The 27,552-nt window shown below is 45.5% G+C and overlaps 2 protein-coding genes across 8 annotated transcripts in view; both read right to left on the minus strand.

Annotated features, from left to right (window-relative positions):
- Nucleotides 1–25,553, minus strand: part of MTF1 (metal regulatory transcription factor 1) — a 49,399-nt gene extending 23,846 nt beyond the window's left edge. For 6 of the 7 annotated variants that reach the window (XR_014804846.1, XR_014804849.1, XR_014804848.1 and 3 more), the window contains exons 1-5: nt 25,467–25,553; nt 22,941–23,399; nt 4,701–4,939; nt 3,779–3,910; nt 499–572 (exon numbers count right to left, since the gene is read on the minus strand). Coding sequence is in view for 2 of the 7 variants with exons in the window: in XM_021093301.2 (XP_020948960.2) it covers nt 499–572; nt 3,779–3,910; nt 4,701–4,939; nt 22,941–23,348 (853 nt within the window). In the remaining 5 variants the exon portion in view is untranslated. 7 annotated transcript variants of the gene reach the window in all.
- Nucleotides 25,554–26,604: 1,051 nt separating this feature from the next.
- The window catches only part of INPP5B (inositol polyphosphate-5-phosphatase B), a 59,056-nt gene continuing 58,108 nt past the window's right edge, over nt 26,605–27,552 (minus strand). Inside the window, 1 exon segment of the mRNA XM_084963948.1 lies at nt 26,605–27,451. Within this exon segment, the coding sequence (XP_084820074.1) occupies nt 27,336–27,451 (116 nt within the window). The 3' untranslated portion in view covers nt 26,605–27,335.

Genomic DNA, 27,552 nt, shown 5'->3' on the forward strand with positions numbered 1-27,552 from the left:
TGAGTATCTCTGCATTGGTTTTCTTTCTTAAGATTGGACTCCTGAGCCCAACCTTTAGATTCTTTTTACCTCTGAAAGAAAACATTACAGGGGAGTTCCCGTCGTGGCTCAGTGGTTAAAGAATGAGACTAGGAACCATGAGGTTGCGGGTTCGATCCTTGGCCCCGCTCAGTGGGTTAAGGATCCGGCGTTGCTGTGAGCTGTGGTGTAGGTTGCAGACTCAGCTCGGATCCCGAGTTGCTGTGGCTCTGGCGTAGGCCGGCGGCTACAGTTCTGATTATAGACCCCTAGCCTGGGAACCTCCATATGCCGCGGGAGCGGCCCTAGAAATAGCAAAAAGACAAAAAAAAAAGAAAAAAAGAAAAAAAGAAAACCTTACAGGTGAAGGCTAAACTGATGAGGCGTGCTCTTTCCACAAAGTTCTATAGGTCTCAATGGAAACACCAATTCTTTAGTGGCTCAATGAAGGTTACAAGATAAAAATTAGTCTAAACTCACCAGTATGCGTACGGACATGAGTTTTCAGGTGGTGGCTTGCTGCAAATGCTTTTCCACAGCCATCGTGATCACACCTAAGTGAGTTGTTTAAGCAAAGAAGACAGTGGTTATTAGCCAATAGACCTCTATCTTTAAAATCTCTTGTTAAACTTAAATTAAAAAGACTGTTCAGAACACTACGGTTAGGTTGATGAAACTGGCTTAACAGATGGGGATGACGACACGGCCCTGGAAAAGTAAGGGGATGAATCTAGGATCAGAGAGAATAGAAGGCCCAGGAAAAGTATTTCTTGTTCTACAGGGAAGGCAGATGTTGAGAGCCCTAATAATAAAAGCCTTTTGAAGGGAAAAAAAAAAAAAGAGCGTTTCTGTGGCTCAGTGGGGTAAAGACCTGGCGCTGTCATTGCTGAGGCCTGCGTTGCTGCTGCAGCATGGTTCATCCCTGGCCTGGGAACTTCCACATGGGTGTGGCTAAAAAAAAAAAAGCCTTTTGATGAATTACACAACAGAATTCTATCAACAATGAGAATACATATGGAAATCTACTGTAAATGGAATATGAGGAATACTGGTAGTGGGTGCAGAGGCTCTCATATAGGCATGTCGCCTGAAAACACAGGACCAGAACAAATCAGTCTGAACATACGGGCTGTAAATATAATTATCTATAATTTGCAGCATGGAGAGTTTTTCTCTTTTCTTTTCTTTTTCTTCTTTTGTGTGTGCTTTTTAGGGCCAAACTCACGGCACATGGAAGTTCCCAGGCTAGGGGTCTAATTGGAGCTACAGCTGTCAGCCACAGCCACAGCCATAGCAATGCCAAATCTGAGCCATGTCTGTGACCTACACCACAGCTCATGGCAAGTCCGGATTCCCAAGTCTAGGGATTGAACCTGCATCCTCAAGGATACTAATTGGATTTGTTTCCACTTCGCCACAACGGGAATGCCTCTCTTTTACTTTCTTGATAACCAAAACTAGAGGTAATCTTTTCCCTCCTTTGAGCTCCTAAGGCATTTATCTACATGCTCCTTTTATGGCACTTGTCATTTCCAATCTTGTTTTATCTCCATGTGTATACATTTGTTATCGCTTCTCCTAGATTGTAAAGTCTTTGAGGGCAGGGTCCACGTAGTTCTTTATGTGCTGTAGTTCTTGCACATAGCAGGCATTCAATAACTATTTACATGAAATGAATGCATTTTCTTATAAGCCAAAACATTTTACTTATTTAAACAGAAAGCTTCTCTAAACCATTTTACTTTTTTTTTTTTGCATTTTACTTTTTAATTACATATAATCAGTGTTCAAAGCTCTATTTAACATTCAAGAAAATTCGGCAGCTTTAATCATCACAAAAATGCATGTGATTGAATAGAAATGAGTCCCCTTAACAGCCCTTTGGGGAAAAAAAGTAACCCAAGCTGCACAGCACCTGGAGAGTGACCAACTAGAATCTAAATACCCTTGCTTTTAGAGTTGCCAGGACTCAGGAAGGCATCTGTAATTTTAAAAACACAATTCCAGGAGTTTCTGTCATGGCGCAGTAGTTAACGAATCCGACTAGGAACCATGAGGTTTCGGGTTCGATCCCTGGCCTTCCTCAGTGGGTTAAGGATCCGGCCACGAGCTGTGGTGTTGGTCGCAGATGTAGCCCAGATGACACGTTGCAGTGGCTCTGGCATAGGCCAGCGGCTACAGCTCTGATTTGACCTCTAGCCTGGGAACCTCCATATGCCACGGGAAGCAGCCCTAGAAAAAGAAAAAGAAAAAGAAAAAAAAAAAAAAAAAAGACAAAAACACAATTCCATTTAATTACTGTTTAAGAGTTGACTGTCCCTGAAGACTTCAATTTCTCGGTATCCTAGTGAGGAGGTGAGTGATTTGAGCACAGAAAGGGAGTATGTCTAATGCCATGACCATAATTGCAATCTCTCCTGCTAGAATTCAAAGACACTGACTATGGGCAATTTTCAGTAATATATCTATATTATATTTAGGGGGAAATTTTTACGAACTGATCATCTTGTTAAATACATCATGCAATTGTCTCCAAATTATTTTTCAGGAGTTCCCGTTGTGGCTCAGTGGTTAACAAATCCAACTAGGAACCATGAGGTTGAAGGTTCAGTCCCTGGCCTTGCTCAGTGGGTTAAGGATCCAGCGTTGCCGTGAACTGTGGTGTAGGTCACAGACACGGCTTGGGGTGGCTCTGGCGTAGGCCAGCGGCTACAGCTCCGATCCGATCCCTAGCCTGGGAATAGGAGCAGCCCAAGAAATAGCAAAAAAAGACAAAAAATAAAAATAAAAAAAAACCAAATTATTTTTCAATGCCTACTGAATGCCCAGACCACGCTATACGCTATGAGCTGAGGAGATAATACAACTCCTTCCTTCAAGCTTATATTTGTACATGTATGAATTAAATATACATGTGTGTCCGTATACATAAAAATTTAAATCTTTATAAACAGGAAGTTCCTATTGTGGCACAGTGGCCATGAATCCAACTAGCATCCATGAGGACACAGGTTCAATCCCTGGCCTCACTCAGTGGGTTAAGGATCTGGTGTTGCCGTGAGCTGTGGTGTGGGTTGCAGACGCAGCTTGGATCCTGAGTTGCTGTGGCTGTGGCGTAGGCCAGCAGCTACAGCTCTGATTCAACCCCTAGCCTGGGAATTGCCATACACTGTAGGTGCGGCCCTAAATAGCGAAAAAAAGAAAGAAAGACAGGAAGGAAGGACGGAAAAAAAAGATGCTCCTTTGTGTTTGTAGCTACACATGAGATGTCACAAGGCAGACATGAACAAGTAATAACATAAAAAACTTGCATCCGTCATCGCCTGTCACCTTCCTGCCTCACCTCTTCTTAGCTAGGTATCCTTCCCCATGCTCAGAGTCCTTTTGGCACATCAGTGTCAGATACCGTCTGGTTAATTGTGGTTCTTTTCCACCCGACTATGGTTCTCAAGAGGGGGGGGCCTGTGTTTCAGTAGTACTCTAGCACTGATAAAAGTCCCTAGCACATCAAGTGAGTTTCAACAAACACTTCTTGAAAATAAAGGGAAAAAACGAGACAGAGAGAGCATCATCCAGAGCGGGGATGCTCCTGGACTCCACAGCCCTCATCGGCAGCAGCCATTCCCGCCATTCTGGTGAGAGCAGACACCGCCAGAGAAGTAGCCAAGGGAATTTTCTTTCCATTTTGAAAAATCTGAGAGCACATCGAGACACCCAGCTGAAACCTGGTCAGTGACAAAGAGAAAACAGGAAGACTCACCGAAATGGCTTTTCTCCTGTATGGGTTCGAATGTGCTTCCTCAGATCACTGAGTGTCGTGAAGTACTTGCTGCAGCCTTCAGATTCACAGTTAAACGTCTTCCCTGTGTGAAGCCTCTGGTGTGCTTTCAGCCTGGAAGACATCCCCATGAAATCCCCATTGTCACAATGTGCTACACAGCCTTCCCTCGCCAGCCTGATGTGCTTCAGGATCAAGTGCATAAGAATTCTATGGCCATAATATGTGAGTATCTGAAATTTTGTGCTCAGAGAGAAATTTCAGAGAAGTAAACAGCACCATGGTGTGAGTGGGACTCTGGAGCCAGGCTGCCTGGGACTCAAACTCTGGTCTCACCTCCACCTGCAAGGGGGACCTTGAGTCAGTTGCAAAACCCCTCTGTGCTTCTGTTTCCTTCACAGCTGCTGTGAGGATCAACACTCAGAACACTGCCTAGGACGCAGTGAGTGCTTTTTAAGTGTGAGCTATTATTATGCTTGCTGTTTTACAGCCAAGGGTGAAAACTAACATAAGTTTCCTGATACAAATGGTAGAAAAGAGAAATGGCTAAGAAGGGACCACTCTCCACTTCCTGAGGGCAGAAAAAAGTTAATCCTCAAGGGGAGGCAGGAAAGGAGATGAAAGAAACCTTAGTGTCAAGATCCTGAGCCAACAGGAGATACTTTTCTATACCAAATACTGAAATCCTCAGGCCAGAGTGTCATTCCAGAAGATACAAACCCAGACCCAAATGTGCTCTAATTTTTTTAACCAACTCAATATATGCTGGTCTTTAAGTAACAAGTTCCTCTAATGAACTGTCAACAGGTGAGAATGGCTGTCCTCTCTAGAGTGCAGGAAGCACGCTCTGCAGTGAGGACAGAGAGAGGGTTGGGGGCTGGCGGTGGTTGGGGGGGGCCCTGACCTGTACAGCGTGTTGAACGCCTTCTCACAGCCCTGCACGTCACACTCAAATGGCTTCTCCTTCGTGTGCACTCGCACGTGGATCCTGAGGCTGTAGGAGGTGAGGAAGGCCTTGCCGCAGCCCTCCTGATTACAGACAAAGGTGTACTCTCCCCGGTGAGTCTTCTGGTGGGTGCGCAGGTTGCCTGCTGTGCTGTAGGTGCGGGGACAGCCCTCAAAGGTGCACTGGTACCGCTTTACCTGGCAGACAGAGGACACCTTATCAGTAGGACAAAAGGGCTGCCCAGGCCCTAACTCCCCCCAGAGCTTGGCTCTTAGCAGCTGTGGATGAGACAAACAGATTTCTATCATAAACACAGAAAATGACCTCCAAGAATCCTCTAGTGTCCTAGCAGTTAAGGATCTGGCATTGACACTGCTATGGCTCAGGTTGCTGCTGTGGTGTAGGTTCGATCCCTGGCCCGGGAACTTCCGCATGCCTTGGGCTCAGCCAAAAAAAAAGAAAAAAAGAGAAAACAACCTCCAACAAAAGTGGGGAAATCTTCCTGTTGATCAAATTATATCTGGAAAACAAATAATGAGGGCAACAGGGAGGACATAAGCTTATTAAGTAGGTAAATACTCTAGATGAGTATAAGAATAGGCTTTTCAGGAGTTCTGTCATGGCTTAGCAGTAACGAACCCAACTAGTATCCAAGGGGACATGGGTTCAATCCCTGGCCCCACTCAGTGGGTTAAGGATTCGGTGTTGCCATGAGCTGTGACTCGGATCTGGCATTGCTGCAGCTATGGTGTAGGCTGGTAGCAACAGCTCTAATTGGACCCCTAGACTGGGAACTTTCATATGCCATGGCTGTGGCCCTTAAAAAAAAAAAAAAAAAAAAGAATAGGCTTTTCAGATTCTAGTAAAAATCTGGACTCTAAAGGTGGGCATATATTATTACAGTTACCCACATTCAAATACAATTTGACTTTTAACACGTGATCCAACATCCTGCTCTCTGGCATTATTTCTTGATTGGAATTGACCAATGTTATGAGTCTAAAACATCCTGACATTTATATACTCAGTTTTAGGTATACTAGCTTGATTATATACTGGCAAAGTTTATACCACATATTTTCAGGTCTACAAAATGGAAACAAATGTACCATAAATTTCTTGGAATTTTTGGTAATACGACACTTCTCACACTGCCAGCCTCTTGGTTTCCTTTTACTACCTCACTTCTGGCAAGCGTGCTATGCACAGGTGGAACCACTTGGCAAGGTGGCTTCACTGGACAAAATCATCCTCTTGAACCTCCTGGTGGTCAAACTCTTTCCTCCTTCCCCATTATTTCATGGGCCCTTGGGCCCTTCCCCTTCTGAAAACTTGTCCTTCACCGCACAGTAATTCCTTGGGGCTCACTTTACGTTCTGCCTTGAGCCACTCCTTTTCTTTGACCTCTAAATGTAGCTTTAGCCCCAAACCTCTCTCTCATCTCCGAAACCTTCCCCATCTCTCCACTGGAAACAGCACAGACTTGGCTGGAGAGAAGACTGAATTCTGGCACTTAACTTCAGGTTATTTCTTAAAGATGAATCTGCATGCCTGCCCCCACTGTCTCACGGTGCTTCTGAGCAGAAAAAAATGAGATAAAAGATCTGTGAAAAAACTATCCTTTATCTGAGGCTCTACATACCAGGGTTCCAGTACTGCCTATTCTATAGCTTTAGCAAACATCTTCATCCTTTGAGCCTCACCTTTCTCCCAAGCCTCAGTCCGTATCTCTCATTATGCTACCGCTATTCATTCAACAGTTAATGAACTACTATGTCCCAGGCAACAAGCAAGATACCACAGAGAAAAAAAAATCAAACAAGACAAAAAGCTCTGCTGTTAAGGAGCACCAGGGTTTTGTTTGTTTGTTTGTTTGTCTTTCTAGGGCCGCACCCATGGCATATGGAAGTTCCCAGGCTAGGGGTTGAATTAGAGCTACAGCTGCCAGCCCACACCACAGCCACAGCAACTTGGGATCTGAGCCATGTCTGTGACCTACACCACAGCTCATGGCAACACCAGATCCTAACCCACTGAGCGAGGCCAGGGATCAAACCCGAATCCTCATGGATATTAGTTGGGTTCATTACCACTGAACCATGATGGGAACTCCAGAGCACGTTCTAAGGAGGCAGATGTGCACAAATTATACACAAGGCTGAGCCCAACAACAGCTACACAGGCATAGTGCTTGGGAAGCAAAAAGAAGGGAAACCTAACCCTTTTCAGAAAGTCCAGACTCAGAGAAGGTTCAGAGACTGAGGTTCTCTCTCTGAACTGGGGGCCTTTGCCTGTTTGTCTATTTTCTAGGGATAAACTGAAAAAGTGCTCCTCAAACTGAACGAGACGGGCATTCACAGAGAGATGACTGAGTACACTGGTACAGAGTACTACAGACACGCTTGAGTATGCAAGAGACTGGAAGAAGAATCTAGAAAAATGAGTTGAAGCCCCCTTAGCTAAGCAATGCAGTAAAGGAAGAGGACACTGGGGAGCCATAAATAGGTTTTAACCGAGATGGCAAGGCAATCAGACCACAGATTCCAAAAAGATCATTCTGGAAGCCTATGGAAGAAAGACTGAAAGGGTAAGAGAAAAGAAAAGGGGATGGAGATTAAAGGAAGAGGGAAAACAGTCCACGACAGACATGAAAAGAATCTGAACCAGGGAAGTGATAGTGGACATTACGAGAATGAATTCCAGAGAAATTAAAAGGGGAGGAATGACTGGCTTAATTACAACCAGGTGCTGAGGTGGGGCAGGGGTGGGGGTTAGGCAAAGTCAAGATCACCTCCCAAGGTTATGGCCTGGATGACTACATTGACTGGTCACAAACCAATTCTGCATTGAACAGGGGTGAGGGAGAGATGATGAGTTGGATTTGAGGTGCTCCCTGGACTTCTGGGTGGAAATGTCTGGTAGACAGACAGTCATACAACTAGAAGCTAAAAACAAAGTCTATGGCAGGAGTCTCTGGCATAGGTGGCTTTCCTGTACACTACAGAAGGCTGGTTTGAGCTTTCTGTGTAAGTTTGGGAAAAATCACTTAAGCCAAGTCTCAATTTCCTATTTATAACATGGAGGAAACAAAATCGATCTTTTTAGGGTTGTCGCAAGGATTAGGAATAATCTATGTAAAGTATTTCAATATAGTAGATGCTCAATAAAATTTTGGCTAAAAGGACAAAGGAGAGGCTTCCGAATGTCGCCAATGTTTAAGTAAGTAACTGGTGGAAGAAGACAAGCTGTTGATGGGTGACTGAGAGACAGGGCTAGGGAATTAGGAAGAGAAGCAAAGGAGACGGGTATCACAAAAGTCAAAAGAAAAACGGACTCAAAGAAAAGAGAATAATCAAAATGTTTAATGTCAGAGAAAACAAGGAAGACAGGACTGGGGAAATAACTGGATCCCACAGCTATGAATTCACTAGGGTCTCAGCAAGACTAGTTTTAGTGGACTGATGGGGTCAGAAGTCTGGAATAGATGAATAAATGAAAGGCAGGGATAAAGACTGGAGAGGGAGAGCAGAACAAGTGGACCTCTGAGCTGATGAACCGTTGTTTCCTTGTTTAAAGTAGGACAGGTCTTGAGCACATTTGGAAGGAGAAAGTCCTAGAAGAAAGAAGATGAGGATCTGGGAGGAACATAAAGAAGACAGAGATATTTAAAAGCAAGCCTGGGAGTTCCTGTTGTGGCGCAGTGGTTAATGAATCCGACTAGGAACCATGAGGTTTCGGGTTTGATCCCTGCCCTTGCTCAGTGGGTCAAGGTTCCAGCGTTGCGTGAGCTGTGGTGTAGGTCGCAGACGCGGCTCGGATCCTGCGTTGCTATGGCTCTGGCGTAGGCTGGCAGCTACAGCTCCGATTCGACCCCTAGCCCAGGAACCTCCATATGCCACAGGAGCGGTTCAAGAAATGGCGAAAAGACAATAAATAAATAAATAAACAAATAAATAAAAGCCTGGGTGTAGGGAAAAGCCTCAGATAGGGAGGACATTCTAGCTGGTTCTGAGACGAGGATGGGTGTGACTCAAGGGCAGACAAGGTTTCTCTGAAGGGCCAAATAAATAGTGCACATTTTAGGCCTTGTGGGCCATGCAGTCTCCGGCTACTCAACTCCACTGCTGTATGTGAAAGGAACTGAAGACGATACAGAAATGGACAAACAAGGCTGTGCTCCAAAAAAATTTATTTATGGACCATGAAATCTGAATTTCATATATCAGGAAATAGTGTTCTTTTGATTTTTAAAATGATTTCAAATGTAAAAACCACTCTACAGAAATAGACATCTATACGGATTTGGCCTGTGAACCAGAGTTAGCCAAATCCCTAGAACCTGTGGGGGTGGGGAAGGGAGGGGCTGACTTCTTCATCTGCCCAATCCCCAATATGAACTTGCACTTGTCTTTAGGTTCCTTAGGCAAATGCTCCCTCCTTCATCCCCTTCCCTTCTCCACGCCACACAGGAGGTGCTCCGTGAACAGTTCATCTGCTGAACTGAACTACTGACCAGGCATTCTCAGGGCTCAGTGCAGAGGAAGCCAATCATTGCCAGATTTATTCTAAAACAGTGTTTTACACATGCCATCTCTCTGCCCTATTCCCTAGCCTCGTAAAGTCCTTCCTGGGTCATCTTCTCTCTCTCTCTTTTTTTTTTTTTTTTTTTGTCTTTTTAGCTATTTCTTGGGCCGCTCCCGTGGCATATGGAGGTTCCCAGGCTGGGGGTTGAATCAGAGCTGTAGCCACCGGCCTACGCCAGAGCCACAGCAATGCGGGATCCAAGCCGCGTCTGCAACCTACACCACAGCTCACGGCAACGCCGGATCGTTAACCCACTGGGCGAGGCCAGGGATCCAACCCGCAACCTCATGGTTCCTAGTCGGATTTGCTAACCACTGCGCCACGACGGGAACTCCCCGGGTCATCTTCTGTCTCCACTCCAACAGCAGGCTCTGTGGAGGCCTACAGGGTGGTACCCCCTTCCCTATAACTGCAACAGTGAATTCCCACTCGCCTGCCTTTGCCCTCTCCTTTCTCTCTCCTGGAAAGGCTCGATTCCTTTCTTCTCTGCTTTTCTGAGTCTCTCTCCTCCTTTCACGCAAGCCTCACCACCTTTAAGGCCCTCCACTATCAATCCATATCTATGTGATAGTGCCCTTCCCTGAATTCCAATAATATTTAACTTTACCACTCACTCGTCACTTTGCCTACATAGTTAATTATCCTCTCATGCATATGTCCCGATTTCTCAAGACTGAAAACCTCAGAGGTTCCCATTGTGGCTCAGCCATAATGAACCCAACTAGTACCCTTGATGACTCGGGTTTGATCCCTGGCCTTGCTCATTGGGTTAAAGATCCAGTGTTGCTGTGAGCTGCGGTGTAGGTCACAGATGCGGCTCAGATCCCAGGTTGCTGTGGCTGTAGTATAGGCTGGCAGCTGCAGCTCTGTTTTGACCCCCAGCCTGGGAACTTCCATATGTCGCAGGTGTGGCCCTAAAAAGACAACAACAACAACAAGACTGAAAAATCTCTTTGGTGCTGTGAGACAGAGATTTCAAAATGACTACTGACCAAGAAGGAGAACCAAGACTGTGAATGCTGTAATAAGTCTGCACATGTCCCAATCATAGAGCTTAGGACAACGGTGAATGATAAGAGCAGAAGTAAGATGCTACAACAGTTGATAACTTTGAAAGTAACACACGCAATTAACTACCTATCCCTGTTTCTTCACCAGCCAACACCTGGTCCTATCCAGGTTTTCTTACTCGGCTAATTCAAGCTTCCATTAAATGTTCCTTCCTCAAGGACCTCTCCCCTGACCAATCCCTACCCCTTCTGGAGCCAAACTAGAATAGGTATCCTTATTGTGGGTTCTCATAGCATCCTGTATTTTTTAAAGCACAAAATACCCATAAGATTAAATAATTACATAACTAAACAATATACATAATTATCTATTTAGTTTCTAGGCACAATAGTAACTGGAAAACAGGAAGTGCTAAACAGGTATTTGTGGAATAAGTGAATGGCTACCCTCCAGCTCGACTGTAAGCTCCATGAGAGCAGGGACCATGTCTGTCTCGTTCACTGCCACAGCCTCAGGGACTGGGCCTATGGAGAAGTGACTCGTACCTGCTGAGTGAGAGAATAGATGACTAAATAAACAAACAAAACAAAACCAGCAAGACTTGGTGTTGGGGAAAGTAGCAGCAAGGACTATGAGTGACAAAGAATAGAGTTTCAAGGGGGATGGGCAACCAGGTCAAACGCAGTAGAGGCGACTGATGAAGCATTTCTTGGATTCAGCCAACTCACAAGGGCAGAAGTGCCCCAGCAAGACTGGCTTCATTGGAGGAGCAGGAGCAGAACCAGGAAGTAGGGAGAAAGTGAGGAGCTGGAGACAATGCATGCAACAGCTGAGAAGAGAGGAGAAAGGTGGCAGAGGACGCAGACTGGGGAAGGTATTTGTGTTTAACAGTGGGAGAGATGACTGCCAAAGCACATGCTCCCCGATAATACGCTGACTAAACAAGTAATTTCATCCCATCTGGAGGGAGGCAGTAAGTGAAAGGCCCTGGACTATGTCTTTCAGAATCGTTTTTAAACAGCACCAAATTTCACAAAAAGAGAAAGCTAAACCTCCTCAAACTGGATCAGAGCAGGAAGTTGCAAAAAACAGGTTACATAGAGGAGGTATTACAAGATTTGGTACATTTAAATACAATCAAGGTTTATCCTGCATGCACCCACTCAAAACAATTATATTCCAGGGACTGTACTGTCCCCAGGTGCTAGGAATGCAGAAAAAAATGGCCCCTGCTTTCAACAAGCTCAAAGTCAAGAGGGGAATCAAACAGACAGAACAATACAGTACAAGAAGTTGCCCTGATAATGGATGTTAAGAATATAGAGAAATATAGAGAAAATTTTAAAAGAAAAACTTGGACTAAGAAAAACTTGGGGATGACCAAGAAAAGCTTCCTGAAAGAGATGATGCCCAAGCTGAATTTAAAAACCTTGAGGGGACTTCCCGATGTGGCTCAGTGGTTAACAAACCCGATTAGGAACCGTGAGGTTGCAGGTTTGATCCCTGGCTTCGCTCAGTGGGTTAAGGATCCAACATTGCCGTGAGCTGTGGTGTAGGTTGTAGATGCGGCTGAGGTACCGAGTTGCTGTGGCTGTTGTATAGGCTGGTGGTTATAGCGCCGATTGGACCTCTGGCCTGGGAACCTCCATATGCTGCGGGTGCAGCCCTAGAAAAGACAAAATAAATAAATAAATAAATAAATAAATAAAAACCTTGAGGGAGAGGTGGCACATAATTAAATGGCCTAACAAAATTAACTAGAGTATCTACAGGATGAACATAATGTCACCAAAAATTCCAATGGACTGAAAAAACTTTCATTGAAAAAGATACACGCACCCCTATGTTTACAGCAGCACTATTCACAATAGCCAACACATGGAAACAACCTAAATGTCCACTGACAGATGAATGGATTGAGAAGATGTGATACATGGAGTTCCCATCGTGGCATAGCAGAAACAAATCCGACTAGGAACCATGAGGTTTCGGGTTCGATCCCTGGCCTCACTCAGTGGGTTAAGGATCCGGCATTGCCGTGAGCTGTGGTGTAGGTCGCAGACGTGGCTCAGATCCCAAATTGCTGTGGCTGTGGTGTAGGCCAGCAGCTGTAGCTCCAACTAGATCCCTAGCCTGGGAATTTCCATATGCCACGGGTGCCGCCCTAAAAGACAAAAAAAAAAAAAAAAAAAAAAAAGATGTGGTACATATACACAGTGGAATACCAGCCATAAAAAAGAACAAAATAATGCCATTTGCAGCAACATGGATGGAACTAGAGACTCTCATACTAAGTGAAGAAGTCAGAAAGAGAAAGACAAATACCATATTATATAACTTATATCTGGACTCTAATATATGGCACAAATGAACCTATCTACAGAACAGAAACAAACTCATGGACATAGAGAACAGACTTGTGGTTGCCAAGGGGAAGGCGGGTATGGGAGGGACTGGAAGTTTGGGATTAGTAGATGCAAACTATTGCATTTGGAGTGGAAAAGCAATGAGGTCCTGCTGTATAGCACAGGGAATTATATCTGATCACTTGTGATGGAACATGATGGAGCATAATGTGAGAAAAAGAATGTATATGTATATATAACTGGGTCACTTTGCTGTGCAGCAGAAATTGAACATTATAAAATATCAGCTATAATATATATATAATATATATATATATATATTGTTTTTTTGGTTTTTTTAAGGGCTGCACCCGTGGCATATGGAGGTTCCCAGGCTAGGGATCAAATTGCCCCTGCCTACGCCACAACAGCAGCAACGCTAGATCTGAGCCGCATCTACGACCCTACACCACAGATCACGGTAACAGTGGATCCGTAACCCACTGAGTGAGGCCAGGGATCAAACCTGCAACCTCATGGTTCCTAGTCAGATTCGCTAACCACTGAGCCACGACGGGAACTCCATAATTTTTTTTTTTTTAATTCCTTTAGAAAACATGTTTCTCCAAAAGAGTTTAAGAACCGCGTCACTTTAATTTTCCCGTGTGGCCTTAACAGCTGTCGATTTCTCTCTCTCTTTTTTTTTTGCCTTTTCTGGGGCCGCTTCCCAAGGCATATGTAGATTCCCAGGCTAGGAGTCTAATCAGAGCTGTAACCACCAGCCTACCCCAGAGCCACAGCAACGCCAGGTCCAAGCCGAATCTGCCACCTACACTACACCTCACAGCAACACCGGATCCTTAACCCACTGAGCAAGGCCAGGGATTGAATCCGCAACCTCATGGTTCCTAGTCGGATTCGTTAACCACTGCACCACGACGGGAACTCCAGCTGTTGATTTCTAAGTTAAGGATCTCGGAGGCAGTACTGGTGAGGCTCACTGAGGGGTCCTATGCGAGTAACGAACAGAAAGCAGGAGCACTCAGAGAACTGAGATTGACTTATAAAATGTCCCCAGTAGTTCTAGAATAGAGAAATATTTAACAAAGATGACTGCCCTGTTAAGTCAACAGGATCAGAGAAGGAAAGGTGAATGAGATAAGCAAAACTGAAGACAGTTGAACACTGGAACCCTAGGAAACAAAAGTTTAAAAAAAATTCGGGGAGTTCCCGTCGTGGTGCAGTGGTTAACGAATCCAACTAGGAACCATGAGGTTGCAGGTTCGATCCCTGGCCTTGCTCAGTGGGTTAACGATCCGGCGTTGCCGTGAGCTGTGGTGTAGGTCACAGATTCGGCTCGGATCCTGCGTTGCTGTGGCTCTGGCGTAGGCTGGCAGCTACAGCTCCAATTAGACCCCTAGCCTGGGGACCCCCATATGCCGCGGGAGCGGCCCAAGAAATGCAAAAAAAAAAAAAAAAATTTGGAAGAGAGAAGAGGCTGGAGGAAAAAGAAATGAACCTGAGAGGACAAGCTCCTACACAGATTAACAGCGCCATTCCCAACGAGGAAAGGGTGTCTCTGACTCTGCGCACCCGGCTACGAACACTCGTCCACATAAATGACTGGCCTGGCTGTTAGGGCTATAAAGGTTGCTCTCTCCCTCCCATCACAAGGGACTTCCTCTCCCTCTCCCCATTACCACGCTGTTCCCAAGTTGGCAATGACCTCCTTTCTCCTACTCCATAAAGTGCGACCAAAGAGCTCCAAGAAGAAACACAAGAGCTCTGCACTGACCCCGTCCACCTACTACAGGGCTGAATTCAAACAGCTGCTCACACCCCGCACCCCTTCTCCCTTACAGAACTGATGCCATTCGGCTGCTCCTCATTTCTCAGCCCTTTGCACAGCTAGCAGATCTCGACGACTAGTTCTCCCCTCTGTCTTTGCAAAGATGGTGTTATGACAGAAAATCATAGACTTTGGCAACCAGAAAGTCCTTGATTCAACTCTACCACCTGCTAGTTGTCTGTTTCTAAGCCTCTGTTCTTTTACCTGTAAAATGAGCTTATAGTACCTACTTTATACCAGTGTTATGAAAATTAAATAAAAAACTATACTACAGCCCCTAACACAGTGACTAATACATAAGAGGCACTCAACAGATGCTGGCCATCTTGCAGTCCTGGCACTGCCACTGCCAGCATTACACAAGTCCTCATTCTTTAGCTGTAAGAGCCCTCAGCTTAAGAAAGAAGTAAGTCAAGAGAATGTAATGTACAGCATGGTAACTATAGTTAGTAATACTGTACTGAATATTTGAAAGTTGCTAAGAGAATACATCTTAAAAGTTCTCACCACGAGAAAAAAATTTGTAGCTATGCGTGGTGGTGGCTGTTAACTAGACTTATTGCGGTGATCATTTTGCAATATATACAAATACTGAATCATTCTATTATATCATGTTATAAGTCAATTTTAGCTCAATTTTTAAAAACTAAAAAAAACTTTTTTTTTGTCTTTTTAGGGCTGCACCCATGGCATATGGAGGTTCCCAGGCTAGGGGTCAAATCAGAGCTATAGCTGCCGGCCTACACCACAGCCACAGCAACGCTAGATCCAAGCTGCATCCGCAACCTACACCACAGCTCACGGCAATGCTAGATCCTTAACCCACTGAGTGAGGCCAGGGATCGAACCCACAACCTCATGGTTCCTAGTCGGATTCGTTTCTGCTGCACCATGATAGGAACTCCAAAAATTAAAAATCTTTTTTAAAAAGAGCCCCAGCTTTGCCTGGTGCCCCAAGTGCCCACCATCAGGGGACTGCTGCTAAGGAAGTCCAAGGACTCCAAGGGAGCAGAGTATGAGAGTGGAAGGTCAGCTGTGGCAAGGGCCACACCCAGAACCCTTCAGCGGGACTACGAACATGTTTTCCTTATAAAATGTACTTAGAAATGGTGGCTCACTTTCCACAGCAATATTAATACAACAGCTCAGCAAATTAGGGGTTACTGGATTCCAGGGAACCCAAACACAATTTACAACTTTGCTTCCCAAAGAATTCCTGACAAAGATAATTTTAATCTTTTCTTTAACAGGAGATCACCTCCGTGCCTTAAGAACCATGTAAGCCTACAAGGAAGAGAAAGTAAATGAACATTCACTGAACAACCACCATGCACCAGACACTATGCTAAGTGTCTTATGCCTCCACTCTTGTATATCTATATATGAATAAATCTCATTTAATCTTCACAAAACGCAATGGGATATTTTTATTTCGATTTTACAAAAGAGGAAACAGAGCAGCTTGCCCAAGGCCACGCAGTATATACAAGAACGAAGACGGAACGTACATCTAAATTATCCCTTCACACATCACATAAGAAACCACTTGCAGAATAAGCTTGATTTAAATAAGAGAAAAACATTAAAATTTGGATGCTTTCTCCAATGTCCTACAATAGCAAAATTTTAGCAATACCCAGCAGATACAGCCAATATAAAATGTAAATCTGCGACCTGCTATTCCTGCAGCACCATGTTGGAAAACCAATATATACACAAAACCACCTTTGTCCCTTTTTCAAGCCTGTGGGCCTTAGGGATGGAAACGCTGATGGCTGCAGAGAGGTATGTAATATACGTGCAGGCATACAGGGGACAGGCTGAAATGACTTCACCTAATAATAAATGGAAAATGCTTCCTGCCCTGGTTTCCTACCAAATCTCACATATCTACCCACAAAGCCTCTAGTCTCCCTTGCAGACTCTGAGTCCCCCAGGGCAGGGACTATTTCATCCTTCCTGATATTTGACAAAAGTAGATATTCAATAAGTAAAAGCTTGTGGGGAAAAAAATGAATGGATCCTTAACACTAGAATTTCAAGCAGCAACAGTCTCTGTCCTAGTTCTGAATGGCAATTCTGTAGGAGTTCAAAAGGGACCCTGTAAAGGAAAGTAATCACAGTATGCAGACTGGAGAGTCAGCAACAACCCGGTTTGTCTGAGAGGATCATTCTACTGCCTGAGGGATTGATGATAAGGAATGAGATTGGAACTCCCAAGGCAAAGGACACACTGCAAAAAGGCTTGAAACACTGGAGTCAGGTTTCATCCCTTTTACTTAAAATTTGCCACACTAAAAGAAAAAAAAAAGGAGTTCCCATCGTGGCTCAGCGGTTAACGAATCTGACTAGGAACCATAAGGTTGTGGGTTCGATCCCGGGCCTTGCTCAGTGGGTTAAGGATTCCCCTAGCCTGGGAACCTCCATATGCTGCAGGTGCGGCCCTAGAAAAAATGCAGAAAGACGAAAAAAATAAATAAATAAAAAGAAAAGAAAAAAAATCTTGGAGTTTCTGCTGTGGTGCAGTGGGTTAAGAATCCGAATGCGGAGTTCCCGTCGTGGCGCAGTGGTTAACGAATCCGATCAGGAACCATGAGGTTGCAGGCTCGATCCCTGGCCTTGCTCAGTGGGTTAAGGATCCGGCGTTGCCGTGAGCTGTGGTGTAGGTTGCAGACTCGGCTTGGATCCCGCATTGCTGTGGCTCTGGCGTAGGCTGGTGGTTACAGCTCTGATTAGACCCCTAGCCTGGGAACCTCCATATGCCACTGAAGCGGCCCAAAGAAATAGCAAAAAGACAAAAAAAAAAAAAAAAAAAAAAGAATCCGAATGCAACAGCTCAGATCACTGCACAGGTGAGGGTTCAATCTCCCGGTTTGGCGCAATGAGTTAAAGAATCCAGCATTGCCGCAGGTGGAGCATAGGTCAAAGCTGCAGTTGAACTCAATCTCTGGCCCAGGAACTTTCATATGTGAAGATGCAGCCATAAAAATCAAATCAATCAATCAATCAGTCAATTTCTTGGATTGTCACTGACCAAGGCAGCAAGCAGCCTAACTTAGAAAGCATCACTGTAACTGTGTTTCTTGGTAGAAAAAGATACTCTTTCCCCACCAATGCACTGGGATAGTTTGGTGCATCATGAAGAACATTATTTGGTTATGTGAGTCCTGGGCTACTTCACACTTCTTGGCCAACTATCCAGCAGAAGAGCACACGTCAGTTAAAACAGGAGATGGGGGCATGTTATGTTCACCAGTGTGGTCCAGAGGTAGATGAATAGGTAAACCAGCAGTCCTGGCAGGTTCTCAAGAAGGGCACAGATGCAAGAAAGTCTGGGAAACCATTAACTGCATGAACCAACTAAAGGAAGCAGAGCTGCTCAGAAACCCACAGTAGAAAGATATTAAAGAAGCAAAGCTTGGAGTTCCCGGTGTGGTGCAGTGGAAGCAAATCCAACTAGGAACCATGAGGTTGCAGGTTTGATCCCTAGCCTCGCTCAATGGGTCAAGGATCCGGCACTGCCGTGAGCTGTGGTGTAGGTCGCAGACGCAACTCGGATCTGGTGTTACTGTGGCTGTGGCATAGGCCAGCAGCTGTAGCTCCAATGAGACCCCCTAGCCTGGGAACCTCCATATGCCGTGGGTACAGCCCTAAAAAGCAAAAAAGAAAAAAAGCAGAGCTTGAGATGCTGATTCTAGGGAGTTCCCTGCTGGCACAGTGGTTTAGGATCTGGCGTTGTCACTGCTGTGGCGTGAGTTTGATCCCTGGCCTGGCAAGTTCTATATGCTGCAGGTGCTGAGCAGAATGACAGGATTTGGATTTGAGTTTCCAAAGCTACCAAATCAACAGGCATGCAGTAGTAAAGCAGCAAGTACGAGAATAAGACATGTACAATGTGAATTAAAATGACCAGTACCCCTTGGAAGGAGAAGACAGTGCCTGTAGCAGGGTTCTGGCTGGTTTATTTTTGTTCAAGACAAGCATGGAGGGGGAAATGAATAGGTAAGCCAACCACACACTATAGAAAACAATGGAACAATCAAGGGTAAACAGGAAAATCAAGCTAAAATCTGACTCAGAAAATAAGCTGCTTAAGAAGCCAAGAAGACTAGTTATCAAATGATTTCATTTCTCCAGAGTAACACCTGGGCACAGAGATGGAGAAAAAGACCAAGGGTGTGGCGGGGGGTGGAGGGTGGGGGTGGGATGTAAAAGTATCATGAAGAGTGTTATCAGTCATAAACACTGGCTTCTTCAGGCCAATTAAATGGATTTAAATGCCACAGAATAAAACAACATTACTGTTAAAGCAAAGCTACATTAAGATATTGCTTCAGGAAGACAGTCTCCTGAATGCCTGGTCATTTAGCAAGATTTTCACAGACTGAAAGCCACTGCCGTTTCTCCCTTGATCCCCAACCAACCACATGCCTAGTGATTTCAAAAGTAGTTTCTAGAATCTTCCACATAGGTCTCCTGTGAGGAATGGGAAAATATGGTGGGAGGAAAGTACAGTGAGCTCAATCCATGGTAGACTGAACCAGGTATTTATAATGCCCTTGACCTTGTCCTATTCAATGTGATTTTTTTTTTTTTTTTTTTTTTTTTTTGCTTTTTAGGGCCGCCCCCACGGCATATGGAGGTTCCCAGGCTAGGGGTCAAATCATAGTTAGAGCCACTGGCCTACACCACAGCCACAGCAACACAGGATCTGAGCTGTATCTGTGACCTACACCACAGCTCGGCAACGCCAGATCCTTAACCCACTGAGCAAGGCCAGGGATCAAACCTGCGTCCTCATGGATGCTGGTCAGATTCATTTCTGCTGAGCCATAAGGGGAACTCCTCCACGTGACTATTAACGACCAGAAGACAGGACTGTTAAAGCAGGCTTGCCAGTAGGACGGAGTGGGAAAGTGACAGCTCATATCACTGATTGCATAATCACTCCTTCCCTACCATCTCCTCCTTTTCTGCCTACTTCAGCATTTCCCAAAATGTGTTCCACAGAATACTGATTGTGGAAATGAGACCTGAAAAATGGTTTCCCGAATTCAAAATATTTAGAGAATTCTCCCTTTCCTTCCTTCTTATTTATTATCAAAAGCTCCTGAAAAATCCCATACTAATAAACAAACCCCTGTCTTGATTCAACTTACTGTTTCCCAAGCATTTGCTCTTGGAACACTCTCTCATAGTAATCATTAACTGAGGATGGCAAAGTTAAGGCCCTAAGCCACGTTCAAATTTCCTTTGCTGAAAAATGATTCAATCCCCATGAGTTACTACTGCCTCATCACTCTCTTCCTTCAACTACCCTATTAAAAAAAATAAAAAATAAGAAGCTTGATGTTTCCTGCCTCCTGCTTCCTCACCACCCACTGGCTTCAGCCCCCAGTGCTCTAGTGAAAGTCCTCCCATGATGTGGTCAACTGCACAAACAGCACAACTAACAGCTTCTCTTGGGCTCCTCAATCCCTCTGCAGGGTCACAAAGGAATAGTCACACGTCTTGGATCTCTCTCCCCTCAGCTTCCACAACACTACTCCATCCATTCCTGGGACTGTGTGACCTCTGGTTCCTCTTTCTCTTTCTAACCCTTAGATTCTCAGAACAACTTTTACTTCTCCCTCAGGTAATTTGCCCACAGTTTGAACTACTGCCCTTTCATGGATTCACAGTTTTGTTTTCTTTTTTCATTTTTGGCTGCCCCGTGGCATACAGAGCTCCCGGGCCAGGGATCGGATCTGAGTTGCAGTTGGGACCTAAGCTGCAGTTGTGGCGCACCGGAGCTGTAAGCCACTGTGCGGGGCTGAGGATCAAACCCGGATCCCAGCATTCTCAAGACACTGCCGTTCCCGTTGTGCCACAGCAGGAGCTCCTGGATTCATAGTGCTAATCCCAAACCATGTCCTTGACTTCAGATCCACATTTCCAAAGGGCTTCTCAACTTGTTCACTTTACTTTTCTCCAGGGACTATACATCCGATATACTCCAACCAACTTGTCCATTTCCCCATCGAACTTTGGCTTCTTCCTGATTCCTATAAGGGAATCACCATACCCAGACAGTGAGGGGGACAGGCAAGTTGGCCGCTTTTTCCTCCGCACGCACAGGGCACTCTGAACATGCCTCCAAGCACCTATCACAGTGGACTGGAACTACTTAACTCACTACCTAGACTGGGAGCTCCACTGGTCATCCCTATGGTCCCTGTGCTAAGAAACAGAAGCAACTCAACACACTTGGAAAAACGGACAAATCCTTTGAATCAGACCCAATTCACGGCTCATTCTTCAAACTCAAGTTCTCTCACACTTCAACAAAAGCTCTGGTTCTTCCCATACTACACTTCATCAGACTCGAGTGAAACTCCAGACCAAAACTACAACTATCTCCTACCTGGGTAATCATGCCAGCACTGCTACCAGAGCTAGCTTTCTAAAATGCTACGCTACCCACATCAGTCTGTGGCTCAGACACCTTCAGTGGTTTCCTGCTAGTCCTAGAATACAGTCCAAACCCCTGAGCAGGCCGTCACTGCCTTCTGAGTCTGGACCTCTGCTACCCTTCCACCCTCCTCTTCTACAACTCCCTATAGTCTAGTCTAGAGGGAGTCCGGGTAGCCCACGAGCTGTTCTGTAAGTAAAATTTTATTGGAATAGAGCTAGCTGACATTTGGGACCAGACAATCATTTGTTGCAGAGGGCTGTCCTGTGCACTGCGGGATGTTTAACAGGCTCTTCGTGCTCTACCCACTAGATTCCAGGAGCACTTCCAGAGTGTGACAACCAAAAACGTCTCCAGACATTGCCAAGTATCTCCTGGGGGACAAAACTAGCCCCAGTGAAAAGACACTATTCTAGGGATTTCCAAGTGCAGGCTAACAGTAAGATATCATTGCTAATAAAATACAGATCATACAGTAATTGTAGGACAGTGTCCAGATTAAGAGATAAGAATTGCACGGTATTCAGTGCTAGCTGACTCACACTTGTGAGACCGTGCTCAATTACGAATTTTAAGGACTTTGGAAAACTGGAACGTGTACAATCAAAGGTGACCAGGCTGATGAGAAACTAGGGGAAAAACATCCCAAGATTAGAGACATTTAAGTAAATGGAGGTGTTTAGCCTGCACAGGAGAAGATGTAGAGAAGCCTCTGATCTTAACTACCTGATGGGTTGTCCTGGCGGAGGAAGGTTTAGCTCACTGTTCAGAGAGGAAGAACTAGAACCAGTGGGCAGTAGCTGCAGGAAGGCAGATTTTGGCTCCGCATGAGTAAGAGCTTTCTAACAATCAGAGCTGGCCAACAAATGTATTAGGCTGAACTGTGAAACACTGTGCTCTCATCATTATGAAAATATTCAAGCAGAGATCAGAGGAACTGGTGTCAGAGAGGCTATACAGCAATGCCTGTTGAGGTGGGAGGTAAGACAGCATGGTCTTGCTAGGGTTCCTTTCAGCTCTGAGATTCTAAGCCTAGCAAAGGAAAACACACATGCCATAAATCATAAAATTCTCCAGTTTCAAGACCTTAATTACAACAAAAGAGAAAAATATTTTGCTAAACAATGGCTGTTTGGAAAATCTTACATTTAGTCCCTGGCAATGCAATTAGCAGGGATCCGCTTTTTTCCAGCTGACTTGCAATTAGCCCTCAGATTAAACTACATTGTTAACTCCTGCTAATTATCACCACTAGTACAATTTGTACAACACTTTACAGTGTTCAAAGCATTGTAATAAGTGTTACCTTACTCACATTAGCTAAATATGAGCATGAAAGCTTATTTAGATAAGCTGCTCTCACTGACTGTCTCTCTTTTTTGGGGGGCGGAGGGTGGATGTGCCCACAGCATGTGGAAGTTCCAGGCTAGGGATCAAACCTGCACCACAGTAGTGATCGAAGCCACTTCAGTGACAATGCCAGCTCCTTAACCCTCTGTGCCACAAGGGAACTCCTGGTTTACTGTCTCTTGCCTCATTTTCTTACAAAAGAAAGCCAGCCTTCATTATCCATTAAGCGTTCACAAATAAAGCACATTCCAGCAAATACTCATCTCTCCAAAACAAATCATTTTCACACAACCCAGAGAGAGGCCAAGTTCTATTACTTTCACATCAGAAACATGGATTTACCAGAGTGAATTTTCTATTTTATTTATGATTTGGGGAGGACATTCTGAAAAAATGGTAATTTACTTTTCCCAAATTTCAATGTGGCCGTACACACCAAAAGTTCCAGAAAGCAGTCACAACAAGACGTGAGGCATATACAGTAAGGAAAGCCACTGCAGGTCCCAATTCCAGGGACCCCCTACACTCCCCAGCTGAAACTGCCAGAAAGACTCATGTAAAGACTTTCCCCAAAGCCAAACTGGGCCCTCACCCGCCGCTATACTTACTTCTTTGCGTTTCGTTTCTGGACATTCCGACTGCAGAGTGAGGGTTGCACCTTCGATATTTCTTGGCATGGGCGTGGAACCAGGGTTTATTGTTAAATGAATCTGATCTGGTGAAATGATGTGTTGCACGTAACCCTGGGACATTGCTTCATGATCTATTAGGTGAAAGCCCTCTTCACCCCCTACTAGAAAAGGCAAGTGTTCTCCACACTGTCCATCATCATCGTCATCCTCCAAAGTGCCAGGGTCCTGCTCAATGAGAACAGTTGTCCTATCATAAACAGTTCCAGATGAGGAAGGCACCAGTCCGTTCTTATCCACAAACCTGAGCATCTTGTCATCGGGGGTCAGCTCATCTTCCTCTGCCTCAAAATAGCTGATGCTGTTGTCTGGACTGTGTTCCCCCATGGTTCAATTGTGCTCAGCCCAATTGTGAGAAATGGAAAGGTAGTGACCTGTCTGCAATAGAACAAAGCCAAAGTTAGGAGTCATAGCACAGGACCAGGGACCTCCTCAGCAATCACAGGGCTTTTTTTCCTCTCGTTTCAAGAGCAGGCCAAACATCTTGAAATGAAAAACATCTTCCTTGGGAATAATTTTTTTTTAAGTCTAAATTTAAACCCATCAAGTTATCTTGAAGAAAAAGAATGTCTTTTAAAAAAAATGGAAGGAGTTCCCTTGTGGCATGGCAGGTTAAGGATCTAGCAATGTCACTGCTGCGCCTCTGGTCACAGCTATGATGTAGGTTTGTTCCCTGCCCCGGGAACTTTCCACATACTGTGCAGCAAAAAAATAAATTAATTAAAAAAATTAAAAATGGGGAGTTCCCGTCGTGGCTCAGTGGTTAACGAATCCAACTAAGAACCATGAGGATGAGGGTTCGATCTCTGGCTTCATGCAGTGGGTTAAGGATCCGGCATTGCTGTGAGCTATGGTGTAGGTCGCAGACTTGGCTCCGATTCTGTGTTGCTATGGCTGTGGCGTAGGCCGGCGGCTACAGCTCCAATTAGACCCCTAGCCTGGGAACCTCCATATGCCATAGGTGCGGGCCTGGAAAAGACAAAAAAAAAAAAAAAAAAGTTAATGGAAGGAATAAGTAGCAATTCATGAGACCTTCCAAATATGCCGTATTGCCAAACACTTTGAAGGTTGGTCAAAATACTTAAAGAGGGAGTTCCCCGGTGGCCTAACAGTTAAGGATTCAGTGTTGTCACTGCTGTGGCTCAGGTCTGATCCCTGCTCCAGTAACTTCCCCACGCCATGGGTATGGCCACCGCCCCCCCCCCAAAAAAAACTAAACAAAAAAACACCAAAAAACTTTAGGGGAAATAAGGGCAAAGTGCTTCAAGGCTGAGTTGCTATAAATCTTCAAGAAAGGACACTCCCCCCAAATATCCCCCAAATCAGACCATGAGACAGTAAGTCTAGGGTGGAATAGTCAGGGCTTTGGAGGCAGAGTCACCTACCCACAAATCCCAGCTCTACTACTTACTACTACTGGGGTAAATGTTCTGTGCCTCAGTTTTTCTCACAAGTAAGGTGAGACTGGTAATTCCTATTCTCAAGAAATTGTTGTTCAGAGTAAAAGAGATTATGTATGTCAAGGCACAATGTCTGACAACCTTGGAGGACTCAAGTGTGAATTTGTTCCCTCCTTCCAAGAACAGATGGGTAGAGGGGCTGATCCCTAATCAGGCATATCTAGTGAAGATCACTTTATATATTTCTCTCCTAAAACAATCTGGTGTCCACTAGTAACTATGCTTTATAGTGTCCTTTCTACAATGAGGGAATGATGAGTCTTATTTATAGTGACTCTTCTTTTACCTGCAAACACACAGGTTCTACAAATGTAGCTTTGGGAGACTGAGGAGTGAATTTTAAAATATTTAGCACATCACTTTTAGTTTTCAGTCTGGCTTTGCACTTTAGCTTTCTCTTCTGCTCTGGATTAAAGTGAACCTTTAACGCTGTAGGGCAGCTAAACAGAGTAGTAGTTACCAGAGACAGGCCAAGGGATCTGATCCGGGAGGAACCGGCCCGACCCCTTGCTCTGGCTTACGCAACCCGGTAGATGCACATTTCGCTGCATCTGAGAGGAGAGATAAGAGTACCGGGGGCCCCACTGGGCTGACCCGGCACCACAGGCGGCAACGCGGAGACCAACTGTCCGGAACAAACAAGACCAGGAGATTCGAAGGTAGCAAACGAGAAGTACAAACGAAGCACCCTTGAGAGGAGGCTGGGAAAAGGAACCTGTCTGGGATAACCCCCAGTCCGGGGCTACACGGAAAAACCCGAAGACAGGCTGGGGGGCTCCAAGCCGGACGGAGAGGGGCAGGGTCCGGATCTCCATGGAAACAGGGGAGGGGGGCTGGATACCCATCCCCATGGAAACGGAGGAGGGGTGGGGTCCCTATGGTGACCGGACTGGGGTCCCTACTGGGAAATGCTTCAGGAGGGAGCCTAAGTCCCGCGCCCCCCAGGAAGTCCCCAGCCCAGGCCGCGTCTAATTTCGCCTTTTACCTCCGCGGCTCCCGGCAACAGCGGCGGCGGCAGCAGCTTCTCCCCTCCCCAGCGGCACCATGATTGCCCCCACCTTCCCCGAACGTCACTTCCGCTTCCGCTTTCCGGAGGAAGGAGCAGATATGGGCTCCGCCTCTCCCTGGCGCTTCTGGTTGGTTTAGCTGGTGTGGGGGCTGAGCTCGAGCCTCCAATTGGCGAGCGGGAGAGGCGGGGCAGGGCATCGCGGAGACCTCGCGGAGCGTGTTTGTCCCGCGCGGGCTTAGGCTCGCCTTGTCCGCTCTCCTCACGGAGTCGAGGATCCGCTCCAGAGGCACCGGACGCTAATCCAACCACTAATCCAAAGTAACCTCAACCCAGTTTGCGCTGCCCTCACCCTGGTAGCCACAAATGCAACGAGAAGGACCACAGCCGCCGAATTCCAGCCGGGACCGCAAGGGGAAAGCCTGTAAAATTGTGATATTCCTCATTTCTCCTACTATGGCCCCAGCTTCCCCTCCTCACCTAATAAAGTTAATATGGGCAGAAGAGCCCAAGAAAATTAGATTGGACCCCAAAGGCAGAAATGAGTATTCCAAGGCTGGCCAGAGGATGCCTCCACCTCTTCCCCGTCTCACATGCTCTAAGACGCCCAACTCCCTCCTCACCCACCTGTCCAGACCGTTTGTTCCAACTTTTTTCCCTGAAGAGACTGTCGACTTCCAGGGTACTCGCGCTCAGGCTAAGGCAGCGCCACCTACTGGCCATTCCCTTTCACATTGTCATCCTACTGGCCCACATCTAAATCACTTTGCACTCCCAAGGAACAGTAAGTAGTGGTGTTCCAAGAAGAGGTTTCACTCGGCTCCTGACTTGTAAATGCCTGGAAGATGTAGCTGTCAGAACTTCTCAGCAGCCACTGCCTATTTTTTAAGCTACTTCTCTAGGATATTCAGAGTGGGACAACCCTTAGACACTAGATTAGGGGTCAAGGGGTTGCAGCCATGCCTGTACTCTCTTGCTTGAAAAATGTGAATAGTGGCTATTAACACCAGACTGCCAGGCAAATATCTCTCTGGCCCCTGACCAGCTGTCCCAGTGCTTAAGCCACAAACTTCCACCTGCTGAGAGCTGCCACCTCTTAAAAGATAAAAACAAACACCACTGTTAAAAATATATTTATCATTAAAATATATTACACATGTGAGAGAGGGAATGCATTATATACAGTTTGGAGGATTCGTTGGCCAGAAAATTCCACTTGTTTCACCAGAACAACAATTTCTTCAGTATTTTCATTTTCACGCCACTGTATTGGCCTCAAAGGCTTAGTGGCCAGCTCCAGAGGTGAGCCACATTTGAGTTGGAAGTGGGGTAGGGTTTGCATATGCATACACACATGTCCTCAGACAGAGTGCTGGAGGCATCTGGTGTGGCTGTGACCTGTTTATTCAGCAGCTTCCGTTTGCATTCCTGTGTCCAACTCATTTATCCTTCCAGACTCCAAAGTTTGTTCAGCTATCTGATTGTGAGGAGCTGGGCCCAAGCTACAGGGAAGGCACTGTATGCCCTGGAGGCAGGCAGAGTGAGCACATGAAGTACAGTTGTTTAAACATTAAAAAAAAAAAAAAATAGAGATCTATCTGTTACATTACTAAAGTTGAACAATGAATGTCAGTTTTATTGTGGTGGATTTCCCCCCGTGTCTTCACAACTTGCAGCAGCACCAAGAGTGACAGCCATGGTGGGGAGAGCGGTCTGGGCTCGAGAAACAGGCAGCTGCCACTTTTGCATCTAAGGGGGTTCACATCCTCTCAAGGCAGCTCTTGAGCTCAAACAGGGGGTGCTGGTAACTGGCTGCCCCAGGCAGAATAGGAGAGGAGATGAAGAGGCTCAGGGTGAGTTGCAGAGGAACTGGTGAATAAATTCTTGAGCCTTCTTCTTCTCTGCCGTTTCAAGCTTTTGGTGACCAGCTGGGCTTCGAAGCAGCAAGCTACCAAATATGCTAGCTGCATGAAAAACACAGAAAACAAATGGTTCAGCAAAAGAAGTACTACTTATTCTCGTGTTTTTAGGAGTGAGGAGGGGCGCTCCAAAGCAGTATTTTCTA

The sequence above is a fragment of the Sus scrofa genome, chromosome 6 (assembly GCF_054392235.1).
Source record: "Sus scrofa isolate SSC_HxYL_T2T_F1_AM1 chromosome 6, Sscrofa_HxYL_maternal_Yorkshire_Landrace_v2.0, whole genome shotgun sequence".
NCBI classification, from domain to species: domain Eukaryota; kingdom Metazoa; phylum Chordata; class Mammalia; order Artiodactyla; family Suidae; genus Sus; species Sus scrofa.